This window comes from Dipodomys ordii, unplaced genomic scaffold (assembly GCF_000151885.1).
Source record: "Dipodomys ordii isolate 6190 unplaced genomic scaffold, Dord_2.0 Scaffold22, whole genome shotgun sequence".
Taxonomy (NCBI): Eukaryota; Metazoa; Chordata; class Mammalia; order Rodentia; family Heteromyidae; genus Dipodomys; species Dipodomys ordii.
In genome coordinates, this window is record NW_012267238.1 from 1,081,598 (window position 1) to 1,106,865 (window position 25,268).

The 25,268-nt window shown below is 39.9% G+C and overlaps 2 protein-coding genes across 2 annotated transcripts in view; one reads left to right on the forward strand and one right to left on the reverse strand.

Moving 5' to 3' along the window:
- Positions 1-11,503, forward strand: part of LOC105983913 (olfactory receptor 51I2-like) — a 15,695-nt gene extending 4,192 nt beyond the window's left edge. The window contains 2 exon segments of the mRNA XM_013013945.1: positions 8,018-8,168; positions 10,790-11,503. Of these exon segments, the coding sequence (XP_012869399.1) occupies positions 8,018-8,168; positions 10,790-11,503 (865 nt within the window).
- Positions 11,504-19,643: 8,140 nt separating this feature from the next.
- LOC105983999 (olfactory receptor 51E1) lies at positions 19,644-20,729 on the reverse strand. The gene has a single exon (XM_013014044.1). The coding sequence runs from the start codon at positions 20,689-20,691 to the stop codon at positions 19,738-19,740; it is 954 nt and encodes a 317-aa protein (XP_012869498.1). The 5' UTR covers positions 20,692-20,729; the 3' UTR covers positions 19,644-19,737.
- Between the last annotated feature and the right edge of the window lie 4,539 nt (positions 20,730-25,268).

Consider the following 25,268-nt stretch of genomic DNA (forward strand, 5'->3'; position numbering starts at 1 on the left):
TGGCTTAGGACTGTTCACTGGAACTCTAAAACTGCTTTCTATGCGAGAGCTTGTTCAGATTCCAGCTTCTCCTCCGCCATCTTCCCGGAACCTCCTGTTTGCTAGTCTTGGAACTGAACTCAGGGCCTGGGCCTGAGCATGAGCTTTGTGCTCAAGGCTAGCACTCTTGAGCCACAGCTTCACTTCCAAGCTTTTAGTGTCTAATTGGAAATAAGAGTCTCTCAGACTTCCCTGCCTGAGCTGACTTTGAACCACAATCCTCTGGTCTCAGATCTTGGCCTTCTGAGTATCTAGGATTACCGGCCTGAGCCACCAGCACCAGCCTATCACTCTTTCCTTGTTGAAGGTGATATCTAGGGCTTTAACTCCTGAGTACTAAGGTAGAAAACCACAAAGGGGTGGCCATTTCAGGTGGATACATATTAGAATGAATAAGAGTCAATCGTAGACCTTTGGCTGGTTTAGTTTAGGGTTAGGTTGGGAGCTAACTTTGTGTGGGCTGGCCTCCAGTGATTTCTCTGTCACCATCTCCTGAGTAACTGGAATTACAGACATGACCCACTAGGTCCCCCAGTATAATGTATACAACTTGATGTGTTTGGTACAAACCCACACTCTTAAAGTTTTCATCACAATTAATACAATACACATATCCATTTCCTCCTGATCCTTATGTTGTTTTCCTTTTTCACCTCCGACAAATTATTGTTTTGGGGGTTTTTTATTGTCAAGATGATGTACAGGAGGGTTACAATTACATAAGGTAATAAGTACATTTCTTGTCAAACTTGTTACCCCTTCCCTCATTTTTATCCTGCTTTTCCTCCCCTCCCAATCTACCCCTAAGTTGTACAGATCACTTCCAACATATTGTCTTGTGAATATCACTATTGCCATGGTCCCCCCTTTGCCCTTTGTCTCACCATTCTGTTGTGACAAATTATTGTTAATCATATGACCAGTGTTGATCATATGACCAGGCTTTTAAAGGATTGTCCATTCTCCTACTAGCTAATATTAGGTAAACTTAGAGAAGGCTTAGGGAGAATCTGCAGAGGTACAGAGCTTAGCTTGTCCTAGAACCCCCTATTTAAGGAAAGGATAGAGCCCCTGGATGGGATTAGGGATCTGTGAATTTCTTTTGCTGCTAACAGGGGGTGACTTTCTCAATTCACATCAGCTCTTGGGACTAACATAACAATTGCATTAGATAATTCCTCAATTCTTGCATCATTCCAAATGTTCTCTGGATACTGTGTGTACACTCCAAGATTGACAGGGCTGGGATCTCTCTGGTAACTACTACCCTCTGACCTACAGGAGAGCCAGCCCTTTGTCCGGAAGCCACACCTGCTGTTTGCTCAAACATAGTATTTCTCAACCTGATCTCCCATCCCCTGCTCCTGCCAAGTATGTCTCTTTCCAAAAATCTTGGCTCCCAGACACTGGGAATTTTCCACCAAAGGCGATATTCACAGGCCCAATAGAAAGAGCAGCTGTCCTATGACTCATTTGGTCCATTCACTCTCGGTGGGGCTGGTTTTTCTCATCTGTTTTCTAGGGATGATCATCACATCTACTTTTCAGTGCTTTTGTGAGAATCACATTCAACTACCCCTGGATAAATTATCATAGCATTTAGTACCTAGTATGGATTCAGCAAATACATGACATATAGCAGAGTAAGTAATCATCTCTGCCTCACAAGATCTACCCAGGAGCCAGGAGTATACATGAAGCAAGCCATACAGATTTTTTTCTTTTGTTTTCTTTTTTCTCTTTTTCTTGAGACAGAGTCCACCTATCACTGGAGGCACAAGGCTAGTCTGGAATTCTCAGTCTTTCTGACTCAGCCTTGAGGATAGTATGTGCTCACTCTCTCACACATGCACTCTCTCTCTCTCTCACACACACACACACACACTCACACACACACATAGAGGAGGGGAATAGATAAGGAGAGAAAGAGAGAGAAAGATCATTACAAGGACTAAATTTAGAGGACAAGGAAATCCAGTGGATGATGAAAAGAAGAGTCCAGTGAGATTGAAATGGTACAGAAAATCACTAACTCATCTGTGCACTGAAGTAAGAAGGGTAAAAGAAGACCAGTATCTAAAGTTGTCTCAATAAAATGTTCATTTCAGAAGATGGTAAACACAGGAGCTATGGTTACTGCTTATTCCTCATGCATGCAGACCAGAGTCCTGGGAGAGTCTTTGCCTTTCTGTCCAATTATCTGGAAGAGCTTTCTGGAAGAATCTTTCTGGGTGCTTGGGGAGCTGAGTCACCTCACAGAGGTGGTCCCAGGCAGCTGTGAGAGGCCCCTGCAATGGAGATTCTCAGGCAAGTGGCACTGTACAACCAGTATCTTTCCCAGTGAAACAGGTCTCCAGGGACTGAGGACCATAAAAACACTGCCCTGTTCCCAGCCATGTTTATATTGGCCTGGACAGTGGAGGGCACTCGTTTAGGTAGCCAGTTCCCCTTGAAAGTCACAGTCCAAGGTTGCCCAGTGAATAGGACAGCTCTCCTCCCTCCCCCATTACCTCATCTACCATGCCTTCATCCCTGAGCTGTATGTCATTTACCAATCCAAGTCTGGATTGGTAAGTAATAAGACAGAAGCATAAATCTGCTTGTTTCTGTTTATAGAGATTTCCCTGGACTTCTGTCATCCTTTGTTCTGCTGTTTCTGTGATTCCCTTTCCCTTCCACAGATCAAATAAACTTATACAAGACAAAGGGCACAGAAAACTAAAAAAAAGAAAGAACTGCAAACAGTACATAATTTTTTTTAAAACCTTTTTTTCCAATTCTTGGAGTTCATTTGATATACTTCATTATACAGGGTCATATGAACAGCAAGACAAAGGATGAACTAATACAACAATCATACTCAGTAGACACTATGTTGGAAATGATCTTTACAACCTGGGGGGAGGAGAGAAGGGAGGGAAAAGAGGGAGAAAATGAGAGAGGGGTAACTGTTCACAAAGAAAGGTACTCATTACCTTACTTATGCAACAGTAATACCCCTCCCTTTCATCCCTGGGCTTGCTTTATTATTTGAAGAAAAGAGTTATACCCAATATGTATTTATAGTTGAATTTTACCAGAGTCACATCCTTGGGATTCTTTCTAACAGTAATCACCAATTCTCCAAGCTGATGCCAGACTCCATACCCAGGATCAACTGCTTAATGCTAGTCAATGATAAATAGTCAAGAATCAATACTTCCTGCTCTGAATTGAGAAATATGAAGTAAATAATGATGGATATGATAGCTGATAGCAAAATAAAATTTAATGATATTCAGCTCTCCATAGCCATAGATTTACAGGGTATATTGTCACACAGGAGAAAGAAAGCAGTTTTATGTTGAGATGAAGGAATGAGTCATGATAAATAATACTGAAGGCAGATACTGACAGACAATTCAGAGAGATTATACTGAAACCAGAGTAAAGGGGAAGTCACCAGTCACAGCAGAGAGATGTATTGAGGCAAGAAATAATATGATGATTTTGCTTTTCTCTTTCTTCTTTTGTTGTTGATGTTGTACTTGAACTCAGAGTCTGGACTCTGTCCCTTAGCTTTTTCAACTCTACCACTTGAACCACAGCTCCATTTCCAGCTTTTGGCTGATTAATTGGAAATAAGAATCTCAGGGACCTTCAAACACCAATCCTCACATCTTAGCCTCCTAAGCAGCTGAGTTTACAGGCATGAGCCTCTACTGCTCAGCTAAATGAGATGAGTTCTGACTCTGTATGGCTGGAGCATAGGCCCTCTCTTCACCCAGCTCCTCTTGAGGCAGCAGTGTTAGTGCTTTGTTTGGAGGATCAGATCCAGTAACCATCTTGCAGGCCTGCCTGAGAGATGGAAGAGAGAAATAATATTTCCTCCTGTACTGTATTAGTTAAGATTTGTCCCATAGGGACTTAACTCCCAACACTTTCAGGTTGCTTATTCAGTGGGCTCCCATGAGCTCTCATGTCATATATCAAAGGAGAAACCACAGGTGAGAAGGTGTAAGACACACGAAACAGGGCCATGCTGAGGCTGTCCCTACTTGTGCCTTGTTAAGTCGACCAGAGTCTACACAGAACTACTAGTAAAGACTGGAATAAGTGGTTTACAATCATACTAAGAGCTAAGGCTAATCTGGGAACTGAGAACATTCAAGATCTACTCTCTTTTGGCTGGGAATGTGGCCTAGTGGTAAAGTGCTTGCCTAGCATGCATGAAGCCCTAGGTTCGATTCCTCAGTGCCACATAAGTAGAAAATGTGGGAAATGGTGCTGTGGCTCAAGTGGTAGAACCTAGCCTTGAGCAAAAGAAGCTCAAGGACAGTGCCCAGGCCCTGAGTTCAAACCCCAGGACTAGCCAAAAAAAATTTTAATTAAAAAAAATAAGATCTACTCCCTTAGCAAATTTTAAGTAAACAGCATACTATAACTATTGTCATATACTGTACATGAGCTTTGCAGAATTTATTCATTACACATAAGTGAAACTTTATACTCTTTGAGCAACTTTCCCATTCTCACATCCCCAAGTCCCTGGCAATGATCATTCTGCTCTCAGTGTTACTAAGCAAGGGCTAACTACACAATAGTCATAAAAGCAATACAATGGAACTGTATTTTGCAAAAGGAAAGACCTTTATCATAGATAGGTAGACCAAACAGTAGAAAAGAGATAATGTTCAAATCCATCTTCCCATAAACCAGTAGCAAAAGAATTTAAACAATCCTAGATTTAGGGGAAATAGGGGATGATTGATGGGAGTTTTCATGGAATCGATTGCACAGTACAGCAGTCTGGATGAGACTTGTGGAGAATTTGGATCCATCATGCAAAGTCAACAGCATCCCTCACTTTTTTGTACCAGTTCTGGGGCTTGAAATCAGGGTCTAGGCACTATCCCTGAGCTTCTTTTGCTCAAAGCTAGCACTCTACCACTTGAGCCACAGCTCCACTTGCAGCTTTTTGCAAGGTAAGAGTCTCACAAGAAAAAACAGTGCTGGAGGAATATCAATACCAAATTTCAAACTCTACGACAAAGCCATAGTAATCAAAACAGCTTTGTACTGGCACAATAACAGGCCTGAGGACCAATGAAATAGGACTGAAGACCTAGAAATGAACTCACAGACCTATAGCCACCTAATCTTTGACAAGAGAGCTAAAAAAAATAGAGTGGAAGAAAGACAACCCTTTCAGTAAATGGTGCTGGCAAAATTGGTTGAACACTTGTAGAAATCTAAAACTGGATCTGTATATATCACCCTGCACCAGAATCAACTCCAAATGGATCAAAGACCTCAAAATAAAAGCATACTCCATGAAAACATTGTAGGATGGAATAGGAGAAAATCTAGGACTCCTTGGCACAGGCCAAAATTTTCTTAACAAAGACCCTGAAGCAAAACAAATCAAAGAAAGTTTGGACAAATGGGATTGCATTGAGCTGCAGAGCTTCTGCATGGCAAAGGACATAGCTAGCAAGATCAACAGAAAGCCCACAGACTGGAAGAGGATCTTCACTAGCCATACAACAGACAAGGGTCTCATATCTAAAATATACTTAGAACTCAAAAAACTAAATCACCCAACAACAAATCCTCAAAGAAACAACAGCCCAATAAATAAGTGGCTACAGACTTAAAGAGAGACTTCTCTGAAGAGGAAATAAGAATGGACAATAGACACATGAAGGTATGCTTGACCTCTCTAGCCATAAAAGAAATGTAAATCAAGACAACGCTGAGATTCCACCTCACCACAGTTAGAATAGCTATAATCAAGAAATCTAATAACAACAGATGCTGGAGGGGATGTGGACAGAAGGGAACCTTACTTCATTGTTGGTGGGAATGTAAACTTGTTCAACCACTTTGGAAAGCAGTATGGAGTTTCCTCAAAAAACTCCACATAGAGCTCCCCTATGACCCAGCAATCCCACTTTGGGGCATTTACCCAAACGATCACAAACAAGGTCATACCAAAGCTACCAGCACAACCATGTTTATCGCAGCATTGTTTACCATAGCTAAGATATGAAACCAACCCAGATGCCCCTCAGTAGATGAATGGATCAAGATATGTGGTATATGTATATACAATGGAATTCTATGCCTCCATCAGAAAGAATGACATTGCTGCATTTGTTAGGAAATGGAAAGACGTGGAAAAAAATATATTAAGTGAAGTAAGCCAGGCCCAAAGAAGTATAGGTCCCATTGTTTCCTTTGTTTGCAGAGACTAGTACATGTCTAGGACAAGCAGAGTAGGTCAAAGGTTATGTAAATATATGACCATATGAGATAATGTTAAGCAAAATGTACCCCAAGACAGGGACACAAGAGGTTTTTTTTCTTTCTTTCTTGCTAGTGTTTTTAATGTACTTACAATACACTATGTGATTCTTTTGTTTCTGTTGTATGTTCTCACCCCATGGTATAACCCCTGTTTTCACTTAATTTGATGCTGATGCTCTGCACCTTGTATATATATATATATATATATATATATATATATATATATATATATATATATATATATATTTGTAATTTGGGGAGGGGAAGGGATATTACAGAAAGTTTAAATGAGGATGCAGGCTGACCCATTGTGACAACAAGATATACAGAACACTATATTGAAAATGAGCATTACAATGTCGGGGGTGGGGGTGGAGGAATTGGGGAGGTGGCGAGGGAAGTGATGGTAGGGGAAAATAAAGGAGGAGGTAACAATGCTCATTATGAAATGTGCTCATTACCCTACTCATGTAACTGTAACCCCTCTGTACAGTATTTTTACAATAAAAAGGTAATTAAAAAGATAGCAGGTATTTGAGATAAAGAAGGCCCACTTGAGGACTACATTGTCTGTGTGATGTGGAAAGAAACAACGAATCTGTTACTGAACATAAAGGGAGCGAGTTGTTCAAAATGAAGTGATTATCTTAAAAAAACTGGGGAAAAAATTTATGAAGTCACGCTAAGGCCTCAACTCCTCAATATAAATTTTAAAGTTTCTTTAAAACTTTAAAGAAACTAAGTTTACTTATCTCCTCAACAAGACAGCACAAAGCAAAGTGTAAATTTGTCTCATTTGTCAGGAAGTAATCTTGAATGAATAACCATAGATGCCATTCCATTTAAGAAAGATCTATTACTGAGGTTCTCAGAGACATACAATAGAATGGAGAGAGCACTGATACAGGGAGAGAAACAGAGAATAATGTGAATCCAGAGTGACTGCCTTATATAAAACAAGCATTGTAAGTCAAAATTTCCATTTTTAAACACTTACTGAACACAAACCCCATTTTTCCTTTTACATAGCAAGATTGTTAGTTTCAAATTAGCTGATCTATTAAGACTATCAATTGCCATAAAATTAGAAATGACTCTACACATCAAACTGAAATGGAAAATATCAGTTGTAGCCATGGTCTGGGTATTCAAGCTTTCCAGTCTGTATCTATCCCAGAATGAGAACTGAGCATTCAGCACAGGATTGGGGAGCTCTCAGAATTCTATTAGCTCTCTATTTTCTCTCAAGTGTCCTTAGTTTTCTTGGGCTGGATTAGGCAACCACAGGGCTACCAACCACATCCTTCTACAACACTACTAACACTCTTCAAACATTGCTAACTCCTACAGGATTCATCCTGAGTCTGCTCAGAGGAGGCTTAGGAATTTTGGAATCATCAAAAGATTTCAGATTCAGATGGTTCAGATGATCAAGTTCAGACGATTCCAGTTTCAAATTCATTGATGCTGGTAATCTCTGAAGCCAACAACTTAACTTCAATGGGATACTGCATAGTCTATGATTCTGGACTTCTCTTTCCCTCTTTTGGTATAGTTTCTCCAAGGATTTCAAGGCAGCCACAACTTTCCCCAAGGATCTGAATGAGATAATCCCTTCTGGCTTAAATCTGGCCTTCCTTGGAGACAGGCACTGTTTCTAAAGTACAGTACTCTAAATCTCTTGCTGCAGTCTCTTGCTGCAGACATCCTGGGCTCCTACAGTTGGGGACAACAGCCAGCGTGAGTACCTGGTACCCCAACACTCTCCTTCTCCACTCTTCAGTCAGATGACTGCCAACATCTCAGGCCCAGATGGAGATGTCATTAAGTATAGGCTGAGTGTAAAACAGAACAAGGCAAAATACTCACTCTGGGACAATGAGACGAGTCTGTCCTCATCAAGCTACTGGAGTTGACAGCTCAGATACAAACTGGAATCTGACACCATTTCCTGCGACAGAGAGGTAGAGTAGAATCTCAGAGATAGTGAGCAAATGTGCCCAGTTCCCTATTCTGAGGTCATCTGAGCCCTAAGGTCATCATCTGAGATGACCTATGTGGAGTGATTTCTAGTCACACTCTTCAGGCTGGAAGGGCTCCTCGAGATGTCCATTGAGTGATATAAAAGAAATCTGATTTCCTGGCCCTGAGTGGAGTAAAGAGAGTAGGCAGTCTCCTTCTCCACAAAGTGCTTGTTTTCTTTATTGTTCTTTCCATTTCTCCCTGGCATCTCCGGCTTTACAGTCTTATTGGTAGAAATTTTTCAGAAAGTAATTTATCTTCTGCAAGAGTGGAAGGCACAGCCAGGACAGGAGACTATACCTTTTCCTTTCATAATCTTCATGGTTTTAATCACACTCCTCATGTTCACTATTATCTGCTCTCAGTCATTTTCAAATGAATCTGTGCCCTCTCTATAAGAAAGTAGACTATTTCTATCGTTTCTTAGCATTTTTCCTACTTTTAGTTTCTCTCTACCTCTTCTCTCTATCTCTTCAGCTGCTGATAAGGTAAAATTTTAAGCTGTCAAAAAGAAAGATGTGCCTCAGTTATTCTGGCATTCATTTAAGTCATTGGGTCATCATCCTGTGTTTAAAAATGTTTTCAGATATTGAAATAGGTACAGTATTATAATCATTCAAAACTGTCATCATAAAAACTTAACTAGTCTTATCTTCACTAAACTACCAAACAAGCCAAAAGTGGTAGAGCACTAGCCTTGAGCAAAAGAAGCTCAGGGACAGATCCTAGACCTGCATTCAATCCTAGGACTGGTACATACACACCAATACAACCAGTATTTTTACACATTTCCACAAATATTCTGTAAATTGTATTTTTGTTCATTTGTTTACTTTTTACATTTGGTTTCACAAGACAAAATCCCAACAACATTCACACATGGCCTTTGATTTATCAGACCTCTTTAGTTCCATAGGTTCTACATATTTATTTATTATTTATGTTTTACTTGAGCAAGAAACTGGTATTTTTCTCCTACCCCAAGGTAGTTTTTAATTTGGATTTTTGAGACTATATCTGCTGGCATTTTTTACCACCTTTTTATTAGTATCAGTGAGTTGTACAAGTGAGGTCCATATTGACATGTCCATATATGTACTAAATGTGACTCATCTCCTCCCTTAATCTCCTTTATTCTTTATTTCCCCTTCTGAAGAAAATCTCAGTAAGCATTATTGTTTTGTTTTCATACACATACATAAAGTATTTTGGCTATATTCACCATTTATTTTGGCTCTCTGTTCACCATCTCAGTTGTCCCCAACCCCTGCACAGGAGTTTATATTACTGTCATTCATTTTATAGTGTATGTTAATTGTTCACTAGGATTTCCATTAGAATTACCCCCTTGTTTGCTCTCTCTTTTCCCATCCCCCCCCCCAGCAGCTTTTAGTGAGTTGTCATTTTGCTATCTTCATTCAAAAACACAATGTATTTAGGCATCTTTTTAACTTCCCTCCCTGCCTAGGTCTCTTTTAATTTCTGTAGGCCTGTAGCTAATTATGAGGTAGGCTTATTATTTTTGTAAAATACGCAGTGCTTACTTATTTTATCATGCTATTAGCCCGAGATGAGTTTCTCACTGGGTTTTTAAACATTAATTAATACTTTACTACAATCATATTGTTTAGCCATAAAACTTCTGTAAACAGAAAAGTTTTCCTCACCTATTTTTTTGTTCATAGCATGTGACTGGTTACAGAATAAAATCAGGTTGTTTAACAGTTCTCATAGTACCAACTAGCTAGCACCACTGACTCATTAGAGGTTACTAATGGGCACACACTTAGTGTGTTTGAATCCATTGCTATAATTGTTCTCACTGATGGTAGATTTTCATTTTCTCTCTAATTATCAACTCATTCTTAGTCTCTAATATCACATACTTTAACGTGATTGATGATTCCTTCAATTTTTGAAAGTATTTAGAAAAATTCATATAGAATGTTATTCCCTTTCCCATAATGATTCCGTATCTCAGAGAATTTATCTTTAACTTGTTTAATCCCTTTCAATGTTTAAGATATGTGTGTGTGTGTGTGTGTGTGTGTGTGTGTGTGTGTGTGTGTGTATGTAAGTTCATGGTAAAATTTCTTTATAGTGTAGTTAATCATTTGTGGAGTGTGTTTAATAAATATTAGTTGATGAGAGACAACAAAGAAAATGGCTAATCCAATGCCCTTAGTACCTATAGTTCGCTATGTACCTTTTAAAATCTACCAAAATAAGATCTACACAATCTTTGCCCTGTAGGCAAAATGCTTGTCAACATCACTAGCCTCTTGTCCCGACCACCACTCCAACAAAATTGGTCATTCTTACCTTCAGAGTAAGCTGACTAAATTGTCTAGATTTGGCATAATGTGAATTCTAGCCACCAGAGTAAAATCAGCCTATTTTGGGTGGGTTTTCCAATCTCTATTAAAAGAGATTAGAGTAGCCATTTCCCTTATTGGCTGTGCTCTGCTTTGACCAGCGGCTCATTGGCTTCAACGCTTGCTTGATTCAGATGTTTTTCTTGCACTCTTTCTCTGTGGTCGAGTCCTCGGTCCTCCTGGCCATGTCATTTGACCGCTTTGTGGCCATCTCCAACCCTTTGCACTATGCCGCCATCCTCACAAATACCATCATCATCAGGATTGGGATGGCCATTGTGGCTCGAGCCACTCTGTCCCTCTTCCCAGTACCCTTCTTGCTGAAACGACTCAACTTTTGCCCTGGTAAGATTCTCTTGTCCCACTCGTTCTGCTTCCATGCTGATGTCATGAAAAGGGCTTGTGCGGACATTACCGTCAACATCCTGTATGGGTTGTATGTGGTTCTGTCCACAGTGGGTGTAGACTCCTTGCTCATCGTCCTGTCCTACGCCCTTATTCTCCACACGGTGATGGGGCTGGCCTCTCCTAGGGAGCGTGTTTGAGCTCTCAACACCTGCGTTTCTCATATCTTAGCGGTTCTGGTCTTCTACATCCCAGTCATAGGTGTATCCATGATCCATCGTTTTGGAAGACACCTACCCCACATTGTACATTCTCTTGTTGCCTATGTGTATCTGGTGGTTCCTCCTGTACTCAATCCCATTATCTACAGTGTCAAGTCCAAGCACATCAGGAAAGCCATGCTGAAGGTGCTTAGAAGAAAAGGCCAGAACTGAGGATACTGAACGTTTTCAGGGCTAAGAGCACTGTGCAGAGCTTGTTATACAGACAAACAAAACTTCTAAATGGATCAAGCCTTACTCATAGCTTCGTTAAGAGCATTCAGGAAGAGTGATGCCACATTGTAGTGAAACATGGTTACTATCGGATCAAATCAGGGTTTTTCACATGCTAGGCCAGCACTCTACCACTGGGGTACATTAGTAGCTCTGAAAAATTGCTTTTGAGTATTTACTGTCTCATTAATTTCACATATGTTTTCTAAATGCTGACTTTTCTAAATGTTGACTTTGTTAGCCCTATGTTAGCTACCAGAAACACAAAAATGATTTCTACATTGCTTTGTCCTTCAAAACTTCAAATTTGTGTATATATGTATATACACGTATGTATGTATATATACACACATATATATACATATATACATACATATATATGTACATAATATGTAATATATTATATATATGGGAATATGTGTAATTAGTTCATTATTAGAAGTCTGCAGAGTGCTAGATAAGCAGAAGAATAAGTTATTTACTTGTTTACTATTTGATTCCTTCAATGATTAAGCTAGAATAATTATAGCACCTCACTTATAGTAGTATGAGTGTCATTATACATTAAGGGATTTATATAAGAAGTAACTACCAATAAAAATTTTTCTACTCTTCTTATTGTATTAAGCAGTCATTTGCTTATTTTTGTATATACTTAAGGCTGAGAGATTTTAGAAATGAGCAAGATTCATTTTTCTGCCTTTGAGACCTCATAGTCCATTGAAGAAGAGAGAAGTAAGGTAATTATACACTAATAATAAGTTTCTAATATTGGGTAAGGAGAAGAGATTGGGAGTCAGAGGAAGTAGTAGAAGTGTGGACTTGTGTGTGTGTGTGTGTGTGTGTGTGTGTGTGTGTGTGTGTGTGATTGAAAGTATAAAAGGAGTTGAGAAAGTTAAAGGAAAGAAAAATGCCTTTGGATAAAAAAGGACTTTTAAAGAGTAAGGTTTGTCCTAACTTGTAAAAATGAAGAATTGAGATAAACCCCCAGAAAGTTCAAATAAGCAGAAATGGGCAAGAGGATGTAGAACTCACTGGGTATGAGTATGGAAGACACATTTGTATGTGAGAAAGTTGGCTGTAATTTGAAAGCTTATTTAAAGATTTTTTTCTAAAATCAAGATTAAAGTAATTGGTTGTATACTGTTCATGCAATCTTTTGACCACTCAACAAACTACATCTTAGCTGGGCACTGGTGGCTCATACCTGTAATCCTAGCTACTCAGGAAGCTGAAATCAGAGAATTGCAATTCAAAGCCAGCCAGGGTAGGAAAGTCCCTGAGATTCTTATCCCCAGTTAACCACCAAAAAGCTGAAAGTAGAGCTGTGGCTTAAAGTAGTAGAGTCCTAGCCTTGATTACAAAAGCTCAGGGACAGCATCCAGGCCCTGAGTTCAAGCCCCACAACTGACGGGAGTGGGGAGAGGAGGGGAAGACCTAAATTTTCCCTAAATCAAAATTCATTTAGCAGGTGAAACCAAATTACAAGCATTCAATAATTAATTGACTCAGGGCAAGAAAAAAAGAGCATTGATTTTGAACACAAGTGACAAACAAGGTCCTGAAATTTGGTTGGTTGTCTACAATGTATGTTTAGTCATTGTTGCATATAAAAGCAGTTTGGGATAGCTTGTAAATACAGAAAATCAAAATTTAATGAATTAATTAATTAATACAGAAAGTATTTTTTATTTTTACATAGCTGTACAGAGGAACTGCCATTACAGAAAGCGGTTCATGAATACAAGGCATCTGGATCATGTCACCCCTTTCAACATTCTACCCCATCCCTCCTCTATCCATTCCTTCCTTCCAGCACCAGGCATTGATGGACTGTAAGAGGGACGAGCCAATTAAAAATGGTGAAGTAGGAAGATTAAGATTACTGAGATGTCTTGAGAAATCTGTAGAGGATAAAGACAGAAGAGAGGTGGTAGTATGAGCTGACAGCAAGGACACAGACAACCAACTTCCTCAAGAAACTGAAAGGACTGATTAGCCAGACTCCAGTGGCACAAGCCTGTCATCCCAGCTACAGGAAATACTGACATCAGCAGGATCACAGGTCCAAGCTAACCCAAGCCAAAAAGTTTGCAAACTTGTATCTCAAGAGAAAAAGCTAGATGTAGTAGTGCGCAAATGTCATCTTGGCTCTGGTGAGAAGCATAAATAGTAGGATCAATCCCAGCTGGCCTCGGTAAAGAAATAAGAACCTATCTCAAAAATGACCAGAGCAAGCCAGGCACTGGTGGTTCACGTCTGTAATCCTAGCTACTCAAGAGGCTGAGATCTGAAGATCAAGGTTCAAAGCCAGCTTGGGAAGGAAAGTCAGTGAGACTCTTATCTCTAATTAGCCACCAGAAAACCAAAAGTGGTGCTGTGGCTCAAGTGGTAGAGCGCTCACCTTGAGCTGAAGAGCTGACGGACAGCCCCCAGGCCCAGAGTTCAAGCCCCACAACTCACAAAAAAAATGACCAGAGCAAAAAGGGCTGGAGGTATGACTTGACCAGTAGAGTTCCTGCCTAGCAAGTCTGAAGCCCTGTACTTCCCCCTCAAAATAAAGAAATAAAATGATGAGATTGTGGGCCATTTAACTTGGGATTGAAGGATGGGAAGAAGAGTATACAGGCAAGGTACATTGGTCAGAGATAGTGAATGAATGAAAAGAGGTCCATCAGCCTTAACCCTATGTATACCATCATACGAAGCTACAAGGGCACATTTGTTTCTGGGTGTCCTTGCCAGACTTCTTTAAGTAGGATAAGGTTAAATTAAATACTTGAATTTCCTTAACCTGGCTTAAAAAAATCATTCTTTAGAAATTTAATCAAACCTTTCTGGGAAATGTCTTCTGTGATAGACCAATCACTCATAAACCAAATCTGCATCAGATTCACCCCATGTGTGTAATTCATTGCTATCTGGGGTAAGGCCTCCTTCCCTGCCTTTTCTTTTTTTTGGGGGGGGGGGCCGGACATGGGGCTTGAACTCTGGGCCTGAGCGCTGTCCCTCAGCTCTTCAGCTCAAGGCTAGCGCTCTACCACTTGAGCTACAGCACCATTTCCGGCTTTTTTCTTTTTGCTTATGTGGTGCTGAGGAATCTAACCCAGGGCCTCAGGCATGCAAGGCAAGCGCTCTACCACTGAGCCACCTTCCCAGCCCCCTTCCCTGCCTTTTCCAAACCAGCTCCCTATTCTAGTATTCAAAGGCTGGAGAACACAACTCCTTTCCTTCCTTTTCCTTCATGTGTTTTAGACTTGGCTATTCATTCTCTTATTCATTAAAACAAGCAAATATTGACTGGAAATTTGCTCTATGCCAGACATTGCACTATGTGAGAGTTCTGTGCTAACAAACAAAACCAGATTCTTGAGGCTTGCTGTCTAATGAGAGAAAGAGAAAGTCATCAAAGGAAGGAAGTAACCATAAAATTTTAAAAATCAATTGAGTGATATAGAAACTACAAATGTGTGATGGAGGATAACATAGAGGGTATGTGGCTTGGATATCTATTTGGTAATGATCACCTAAATAACCATTAAACGTCTTACCATTTAAAACATCATTAAAGCCAGGCACTGATGGCTCACACCTGTACTCCTAGCTACTCAGGAGGCTGTGATCTGAGGAATGCTGTTCAAAGCCAGCCCAAGCAGGAAAGGCCATGGGATTCATCTCCAATTAGCCACCAGAAAACCAGAAATGGAGCTGTGGCTTAAACTGGTAGAGTGCTAGCCTTGAGCAGAAAAGCTCAGAGACAGCACCCAGGCTGAGGGACAGTGCCCAGGAGCAGAGTTCAAGCCTCACAACCAACCAAAAAAAGAAAAAAAGAATATAGAACAAGAGGAAGCCTGGGGTGTGATAAGGATAGAGAAGGTATGTGCTTCATATTGGAGTACATAAGCCTTATCATGGGGATTATAAGGTGACACAAATACACCGCTGAAGAATCTTAGAAGAGATAAAACACAAATAAGTCATTTCCCCTGAACTTCGGTTTCATCATCCCTAAAGCATGATGTCCAAGACAGGCATAGTAATTTTCCAGGTCTACATTTCAGAATACCTATGAGAATTATTATATCATATGTGGAGAAAAATTTTGAGGAATACAACATGTTAGATAATACAAAATAGCAAAACTCATATTTGTGATATTTTGCAGTTCAGTTATTTTTCCATACAAGAGCTCATCAGAATAGAGGACTGGAGTTATAATCCGACACCGGAGATTCAAACTCCATGACTACAATATATGAGCCACTCAGTAGATATTGGCCACTTTTTCTTAACTCTTAACATGGATAACATTGCCTCATCCACGACTGTAAATATGAAGAAAGTCAACCCAAAATGCTTAAGCATACATCATAGAACTTGTTATTCAACAAACGTGTGCTATAGAAAAGAATCAAAGATAACCAGATGACCTAAGGATTAATTGACTTCAGGAAGTGCAAAGCCATGACTGAGGGACTGAGCAACTTCTCAGTCTCAGACTCTTCAGAGGGCTGGGTGAACTCATTCGTCATTCCTTGGTTCTGTCTGCTTATCTGATTCAATTGTCCTCACCGATTTCCCTCTGGACACATGGAAATATCCTCTCCTCAATTTGAGCAAAAAGTGGACACTGGCTAGATGAAATTTGAAATACAATAGGTTCTGAGTAAAATAAAAGAACATTGCTGTAGCCTGGTAAAATTCTGTTAGTTGCATTGAAATTCCTTGTCCTATGCTAATTCAGTAGCAATATCGTTAGGCTTATTTCTATTAAAAATTTATGCTCAGCATATATTTGTAAAGGATTAAGGATTCACAAGTATATAAAAACTACTAACACATTAACTATGTGTCCAAAATTGAGGTATAAATATATATTATATTTTTTCTGAAAATAAACTGCAGTCTTATTGGGGAGGAAATATTTCTTCTGCTCCAGAAGCTCACACTCCTATGCCAGGAATAAAACATGTAAAGATACAATCAGAATATAACAATAAAAACCATAATAAATCTCTGTGCAGAGATTAGTAGAAAGTAAAAACTTAGTAGTTGACAGAACTTGGATGGGAATATTGGAAAGCCTCCACAAAGGAAAGAGTAATTTTTAGTTCATCTTGAAAAAGTTATGTAGTTTCCTAGGTCAGGTAGAAATTGACAAGAAAAATAGAGAAACATGAAACAATCTGAAAAGAAGGCTCCACATTGTGAAGAAGTAAATGTGTTGATGAAAGGCTTGCTTTCCTTCTCTCCCTTATAATGATGGGTCCAGAACATAGCCTGACTTTGCAAACAATTCTCCTACAAGAAATAGTTGCAGGCTGGGAAGGTGGCTCAGTGGTAGAGTGCTTGCCTTGCATGCATGAGGCCCTGGATTCGATTCCTCAGCACCACATAAGCAAAAAGAAAAAAGCCAGGCTGTGGCTCAAGTGGTAGAGCGCTAGCCTTGAGCTGAAGAGAGGGATAGCACCCAGACCCAGAGTTCAGGCCCCATGACCGGACCCAAAAAAAAAAAAAAAAGGAAAGAGGAGGAGGTAGTGAATATGTTTACTTCCACAAAATGGTTCAGTGATTTGGGATCCAAGCCATCATAGACTTGGAATCCCTTCATGAGCAATATGCTCATGTATGAAAGACCACAGTGAAAACCCTTTGAACCATCAACATATACTAAAAACGAATGGACACTGGGAACATAAAACAGATCTTTCAGGAGGGAAAGTATAAGTAGGAGAGGGTGAATAGAGAGGGTGAAAATAGGAAATGTACTCATTACCTTACTCATGTAACTGTAAGCCCTCTGTACACTATGTTTACAATAAAAATATTTAAAAAGAGTGAACATGGTCAAAATGCTTCATGTACAAGTGCAAACATGGAACAATGAAGCTTGTGGAGATGAGTTTGGGATCAGAGGGGGGATAAGGGGGTGTGATGGCAGGTCAAGTCTGATCGAAGCTCATGCTTATGTGGACGTGTCAAAATGACACTCTCTTGTACAACTAGTTTATGCTAATAAAAAATATAGGGAGAGAAACTATTTAAAGGCTAGGAAAAAATAACAAATAAACCCTAGGATAATGGCTGCATCCCCAAGGAGGGAAACACTGTGAAATAGTTCAGTTTGATTCATCTATTTATTATCCATCTACATATGCCCCCAAGAATATTCCAAATATAGAGTAGACACAAGCATTTTTATGCATAAAAAGGCATATTAAACTCGAAAATAAACTCCAAAATGCTAACCACGTTTCCTTGATTCTTTGCAGATGACCTTTTCACTGGAGATGATCATCATAACTTTATTTCTCTCTCATTATCTTTCAATCCCAATGTTGAGGCACTTCAAGCCAATGAGATGACTGTCTCTATATTCAAAGTGACCAGAGCCTGCACTAACCCCGGTGTATGCTCCTACTTCTTTCGGCTACTTATTCTCCTGGACCTAGCCAGTTCCACAATGCACATAGATAATCTTTATTTTCCTGGAGTACAGTTCAAATTTGAATGTGCAGCCTCTGTACCATCTCTTCCAGGTATGTCTCTGGCCAGACAACTCTGGCAGGCTACATGCCATGTGCTGCTTGCTTCACTGCCGCCTCTTATACTCATCTGCCTCACTTTGGGTCTGATTAGGACCTTTCTAGTCTTTTTCTCCTGTACTTTTACAGTGCCCAACCCACACCTACAAGTGTGGTATCTGGCTTGCAAGTCTCTCTCATAGCCCTCAGAGACACCTCTAGGCTAGCTGTACAGGTTGTGTACAGATGTTATGACTCTGTCCTATGGTGTCGTGACACAGTCATCAGTGTTATAAGCTTCTAAGCTCAGATTATCTAATTTTTATTGCATCCTTGTGCTTATTTTCCTTTGATCACATTAAACCTTTAGTGACTGGTCTTTAGATGTACATCTCATCTTATAATTCTATCTATATACTATCAATGAAAATAACTTAGATTTGGATTCTATGGTCAAATGCAAGATGTGTGGTGTCTGTTATAGACTGTGGAATAGGTTGTGGATTACTTTCTGTGGGCCCCTCTTTCTTTTAGCCTTGCTTCCCAGCCAGCTATCTGGGCTTACTTGGCTACATGTTCTCCCCTGCTTTTCTTCATTTAGTGTCTCCTGTATCACAAGGAACCCATCACTAACCACCCACAAACAAGCCTGTTTGGTAGCTCTTCAGATTCATTTCTGGACCAGGATAATAAACACAGCTATTGGCATGAAAGCCATGAGTATTATTAATGGGAAATTCTTCAATACAACCCAAGGTGATTAGAGCAACTGGATTAAATACCTCATTTAGAAAAATCAAGATTCTGGAAATTGCTATGCTATTTGTATCTCTAACTGCCCTTCCACTCAATAAAGAATTGGATATGAAATGTCTTACTTTTTTATTTCTGGGTTTATATGATTCTCTCCCTAGGAAACATCAGTTTCCCCATTGGCACAATGAGAATACTTAAAAGTATCCTGCCTAAGTCGAGTTGCTAAGAAAATTAAACGAGGAAAAGAGTGTCTGTGGACAAAGCATATCATCTTTTCTTATTGAAAGCAAATTTAGCCTTTTCAAATCTTTACTTTCTAGCTTTTCCGTTAAGGCCTGGTATCCAGAAGCAAAAAATTATTTCTTCTCTATGAAGGTTATTTTAAATTCAGGTGTAACTTCTTTCCTGAGCTACAAAAGTGATCAGAAATTTTGAAGCAGAAGTCAGAGTTTTAAACCAGATTATCTAATTTTATTACATCTTTGCGCTTATTTTCCTTTGATCACATCAAACGTTTGGTGACTATTATTTAGATGTGTATCTTCACCTCACAATGTTATATACTATCAATGAAAATAACTTAGATTTGGAGTCAATGGTCAAATGGGAAATTATAACCCTCTGTGAACAAGTAACTTAGGTTTTTTATAATCATAGAAAGGAAAAAAATGAAAGAAAAAAACGAAGGGGGAAAATAATATTGCAAAATGGGGGTTTGAGGTATATGGTCCTGCAGTGACTTTTCATGAGATTTCCCAACCAGTTTCATCTTTGAAGAATCCTAGATGTGCTTTAGTTAAGGAAGATTTGTTTTCTTAACACTGCCTTCCAAAATGTCCATAGTGAAATTGAACTGGAGGATTTTGAGGGGAAAAGAAGTTTGATGGCCAATTCCTAAGTATCTGAAGTGCGTGTGGGTACATGGAAAAGACGAAGGATGCGCTGCCGAATCTCCTTGGTCTTCACTCCATAGACGATGGGGTTGAGCACTGGAGGCACCAACAGATAGATATTGGCCATAATGACGGGCAGGAGAGAGTCGCGTCGCTTGCTAAAACGGTGCACCATCGACAATCCGATGAAAGGCACATAGAATATGAACACAGCACATACATGAGACACACATGTGCCAAATGCCTTTGCCTGGGCTTCACGTGTCAAGCCCAGCACAGTCTTAAGGATAAGCAGATAAGAGAAAGAGATAAGAAGTGAGTCCAGGCCAATAGCAGAGATAATGACAATGAGGCCATAGATGACGTTGACACGGATATCAGCACAGGCAAGTTTCATGACATCTTGGTGTAGGCAGTAGGAATGGGACAGGGTATTGGAGTGGCAGAAGGGCAGCTGTTTGATGAAGACAGGCAGGGGTGCCATTAAGGCAGCGCCCCGGACCACAGCGGCCATGCCAATCTTGGCAACCCGAGGCAACGTGAGCACAGTGGCATGGCGTAGAGGATGGCAGATGGCCACATAGCGATCAAAGGCCATGGCCAGCAGCACTGTGGACTCCATGCCAGATAAGGAATGGATGGCAAACATCTGTACCAGACAAGCATCAAACTGGATGACGGTAGAATTGAACCAGAAGATGGCCATCATTTTGGGCATGGATGAGGTGGAGATGAGGATGTCGAGGCCAGAAAGCATGCAAAGAAAGATATACATGGGCTCGTGTAGGCTGTGCTCTGTCCGGACAACGTAGATGATGGTCAGATTACCCAGCACAGCAATGACATAGAGGGAGCACAATGGAAAGGCCAGCCAGAACTGAGCTTCCTCCAAGCCTGGCAGGCCTATGAGGATGAAATGCGTTGCACTCGATTCAGTGCCATTGGGGCCCCTCATCCTGAAGGCGCTTAGCTGTGGGCAGGGTCAGACAGGCAGAGGCTGTAATACAAAAGTGAGCCATTGTCAGATTGTCCAAAATCCCAATGCCACACCTCCCTCTTTCCCAATGTCCTATTGTCTAACTCATACTTTAATTCTGTTATCTACACAAACTCCTATCCTGTCCTAAACTCAACCTAACCATAAGACAAGCACCGGATACAGACTGGCTCAGACCTAGCCCTGTCCCCACCAGCACAGGCAATCCTGATAACAAGTGAAATCATCCATTTTTCCAAGAAAAGTCACCCACCACACATGCGTAGTTTTATACAATTAAAAAAAGCTCCCATCACTGCCTCTATCTTATCCAACACTTACACATCTCTATGCTTCTTAATACAGTTTATAAATAGAATCAACTCATTACACCATTTCAAGCTGAATGACAGTCCAAATAAAAAATACTAGCAATACCAGCAGTATCATAGATTAACACAGAAACCTAACTTCATTACTAATGTAATGTTCTTTGCAATTCTAGACTTAACCATAATTTTAATGTTCACATGATACTTAATAGATATTTCAATCTTAATCTAAAATAAGTAACATCTTTAACATCTTTAATTGTGATCAATCTTCTCCCATAAAAACCTGACCTTACATAGCTAAGATATGGCTCCATATCTTAGCCAACCCAGCTGCCCCTCAGTAGATGAATGGATCAAGAAAATGTGATACAGATATAGATATAGATATAGGAATTCTATGCCTCTGTCAGAAAGAATGACATCACCCCATTTTTAGGAAATGGAAAGATTTGGAAAAAATTATATTAAGTGAAGTAAGCCAGGCCCAAAGAAACATAGGTCCCATGGTTTCCCTTATCTGCAAAAACTAGTGCATGTCTAGGACAAGCAGAAAAGGTCAAAAGCTATGTGCATATGACCTCATAAGATGATGTTAAGTGAAATGAACCCCAAGATAAGGATACAAGTGGTTTTTTTTCTTGTTATTGTTTCTAATGTATTTATAATGTACCATATATTTTTATTGCTTTGTATGTTCCTCCCCCATGGTATAACCCCTGTTTTCACTGTATTTGATGTCAGTGTCCTGCATCTTGTATACACATTTTTCTAATTTGGAGAGGGGAAGGGGAAAAAAACAAAATGCTTAAATAGGAATACAGGTTGACCCATTATAACAATGAGATGTACAAGACACTATGTTGAAAATGAACTTTACAGCTTCAGGTGGGACGGGGAGAGGTTGAGGAGGTGAGGAGGGAAGGGATGGTAGGGGAAAAACAAAGGAAGAGGTAACAATGCTATATAGGAAATATACTCATTACCTTATCCATATAACTGCAACCCCTCTGTAGGTTTACAATAAATATGTATATACATATATATATATATATATATATATATATATATAATTAAACCTGACTTTAACTTCATTCTGAACTCAACCTCACTCAAATGTCCAATCAAAGTTTCATCTTTGTTTACTACAATGGACGCCATTTTTATGTCATCTAGACCCTCCTTATAAAACCAAGGTACCTGTCTCCCTTCTGCATTAGGTAGTGAGTACTAAGAGCTCTTTGCATCTCATTTTTTCAGAGAACTGACCATTATCAAATTGTAAAGTACTTTTCCCAGAGTTTGAAATCGGGGCCTCACATTTGTTATCCAGGTACTCTACCACTTGAACCACACTGTCAGTCCTTTTACATGAGCTATTTTCATTATGGGATCTTACTTTAAGCCCAAACCAACTGGATTGTGATTCTCCTAACTGTGCTTTCCTTTGTTGCAAATGTCAATGGAATGACACGTCACTCTAGCCAGCCATTATGCTTCTCCCATAGCCTAAGATGATAAGTGCATGCAAACTTTTAGCCCCAAGTTGGTCTGGAGCCACAATATCTCTATTATCTAGGATTATAGGCTTCAGCCACCAGGTAGGCTAATTCTGAATCATAAAAAAGTTCTCCAGTGAGGTGCTGGTGACTCACACCTCTAATCCTAACTAGTCGGGAGTCTGAGATCTAAGAATTGCTGCTCAAAGCCAGCCAGGACAGTAAAGTCCATGAGACTCTTATCTCCAATTAACCACCAGAAAACTGTGCTGTGGCTCAAGGTGGTAAAACACTAGCCTTGAACAAAAAATCTCAGGGACATTGCCCAGGCCCTGAGTTTAAACCCTACAACTCACCAAAGAGCAAAAAATTCTCCAAATTTATCTTTGGTTTACAACTCTATTAAATGATGCCTAAATTAGCTTTTCTGATCTATACTCACAATTCTCGAACCTTATTAAAAGGTCTGGCTGTCCCTAGCCATACCAAACTTACCCTATTCTAAAACATTTCCCCCCCAGAGTCAGTCTGGTATAGCTGTTAGAATCATAGGCTTTGGGATCCATCCTGCATTCAAATCCCATTCATGGACTGTATGATGTGTGATGAATCAATGAATGTTTTTTAACCTGTTTCCTGGTTTTAGAATGATAATAGCTCCTGCCTAAAAGGTCAATTTGAGTGTTAAATGAGATGTTGACTACAAAGCATTTAATACAATATCTCAAACAGAGTAAGTAAAGGTGCTGTTGTTAACCATTTCCTTCTAACATTCCTCTTCTTCCAGGCTGTTAGTCACTAGTCACACAAGCCAGATCTCCAATCCTAAATTCCATGCCTCTGGGGAAGTCCTAGAAAAGCAGGTCAATACAATCCTACTAGATGAAATCAGATCATTACTTCTTGCTTTTCAAATGCCCTTGAAAACTCCATGGGCATGAAAGCTCATTCCTATAATCCCAACTGTGCAGGAGGCAAAGATAGGAGGATCATCGTTCAAGGCCAGCCTAAGGAGAGAGAAATTTTAAGTCAGCAAGACTCTGCTTCAGAAACAAGCCATAAAGGGGCTGGGAAGGTGGCTCAGTGGTAGAGCGCTTATCTTATATGCATGAGACCTTGGATTCGATTCCTCAGCACCACATAGGCAGAAAAAGCTGGGAGTGGCGCTGTGGCTCAAGTGGTAGAGCACTAGCCTAGAGCTGAAAAGCTGAGGAACAGAGCCCAGGCCCAGAGTTCAGGCCCCACAACTGACAAAAAAAAAAGGCCATAAAAACAAAGGAGGGGTAACTGCTCAATAGGAAATATACTCATTACCTTATTTATGTAACTGTAGCCCCTCTGTACAGTATCTTTACAATAAAATATATTTTAAAAAGAAGCCATAATCCCAGGCACTCAGGATTGAAGTTCAAGGTTGAGCCAGATAAAAGTTCAGAAGAGCCTATTTTTTAAAAATATGGCTGAGATTATGGCTCAAACATAAGACATTTGTCTTATAAGTAGGAGGTCCTGTATTTAAAGAAGGAAAGAAAGGAGAAAGGAGAGAGGAAGAGGATAAGGGAGGAAAGGAGAGAAGGAAAAAGGAAGGAAGGAAGGAACGAACGAACGAATGAACGAAGGAACAAAGGAGAAAAAGAGAAGGATTATTAAAAGAATTTAAAAATTAAAAATAAAACTTCTTAGCCAGTCACCAGTAGCTCACATCTGCAATCCTAGCTACTCGGGAAGCTAAGATCCTAGGACTATGGTTCGAAGCAGCCTGAGCAGAAAAGTCCTCGTGAGACTCTTATCTCCAATTAGCCACCAGAAAACTGGAAGTTGAACTATGGCTCAAGTGGCAGAGCATGAGCCTTGAACACAAAGAGGCTCAGGGACAATGCCCATGCTCAGAATTCAAGCCCCACAACTAACAAAAAAGAAAAGAACAACCCCTCAACCTTCTTAAGGTCAGGTCTTTTTCCTCTCTGCTCCCTGTGTGGCTAGGAGGGCACATACAGGTCTACAAATTCAAAACTAATTCCTGGGACTCTGTTCTTCATGTCTTTTTTTTTTTAGTTCTCATCCTTCTGTCAAGAAAATATGCTCTTCCCAGAACTCTCTCTTGACTTCCAACAATCATTTTTCTCATCCTGGCTTACTTTCTCTATCCACGCTACTTTTCCTAAGCTTCTTTCCCCTGGGTGTAATTAAATGTTTCCTGTTCTGTGCTCCTAAATAACTCAACTTAGGGCTTATTTTATGTATTTGCCCTCCTGGTAAGAAATATTTATTTTTACCTGACTTATAGAGCCCCTGCTATAATTAGTATTAAGTTAATGCTTGTTGAAGATGAAATGAGTTCCATCAATAGAAGAGTTGATCAGTTAGTATCTAGTGGTGATAACAAAGCCTCGTGTTATAGAGGACTGTCACATGTCTGAACTTCACAGAGTCTTGTGAGGGAGTAAAAAATGTTTGAAGTCAGTGCATGGTGGTCATAAGTTCAGAGCAATAAACTTTAGGATAAAAGAAATGAGCACTGCCAGGCACTAGTGGCTCACAACTGTAATCCTAGCTACTCAGGAGGCTGAGATCTGAGGATCCAAAACCAGACCAAGCAGGAAACTCTGTGAGACTCTCATCTCCAATGAACTACCAAAAAGCCAGAAGTAACAATGAGAGCTTGCCTTGCATGCATGAGGCACTGGGTTCGATTCCTCAGCACCACATAAGCAAAAAGAAAAAA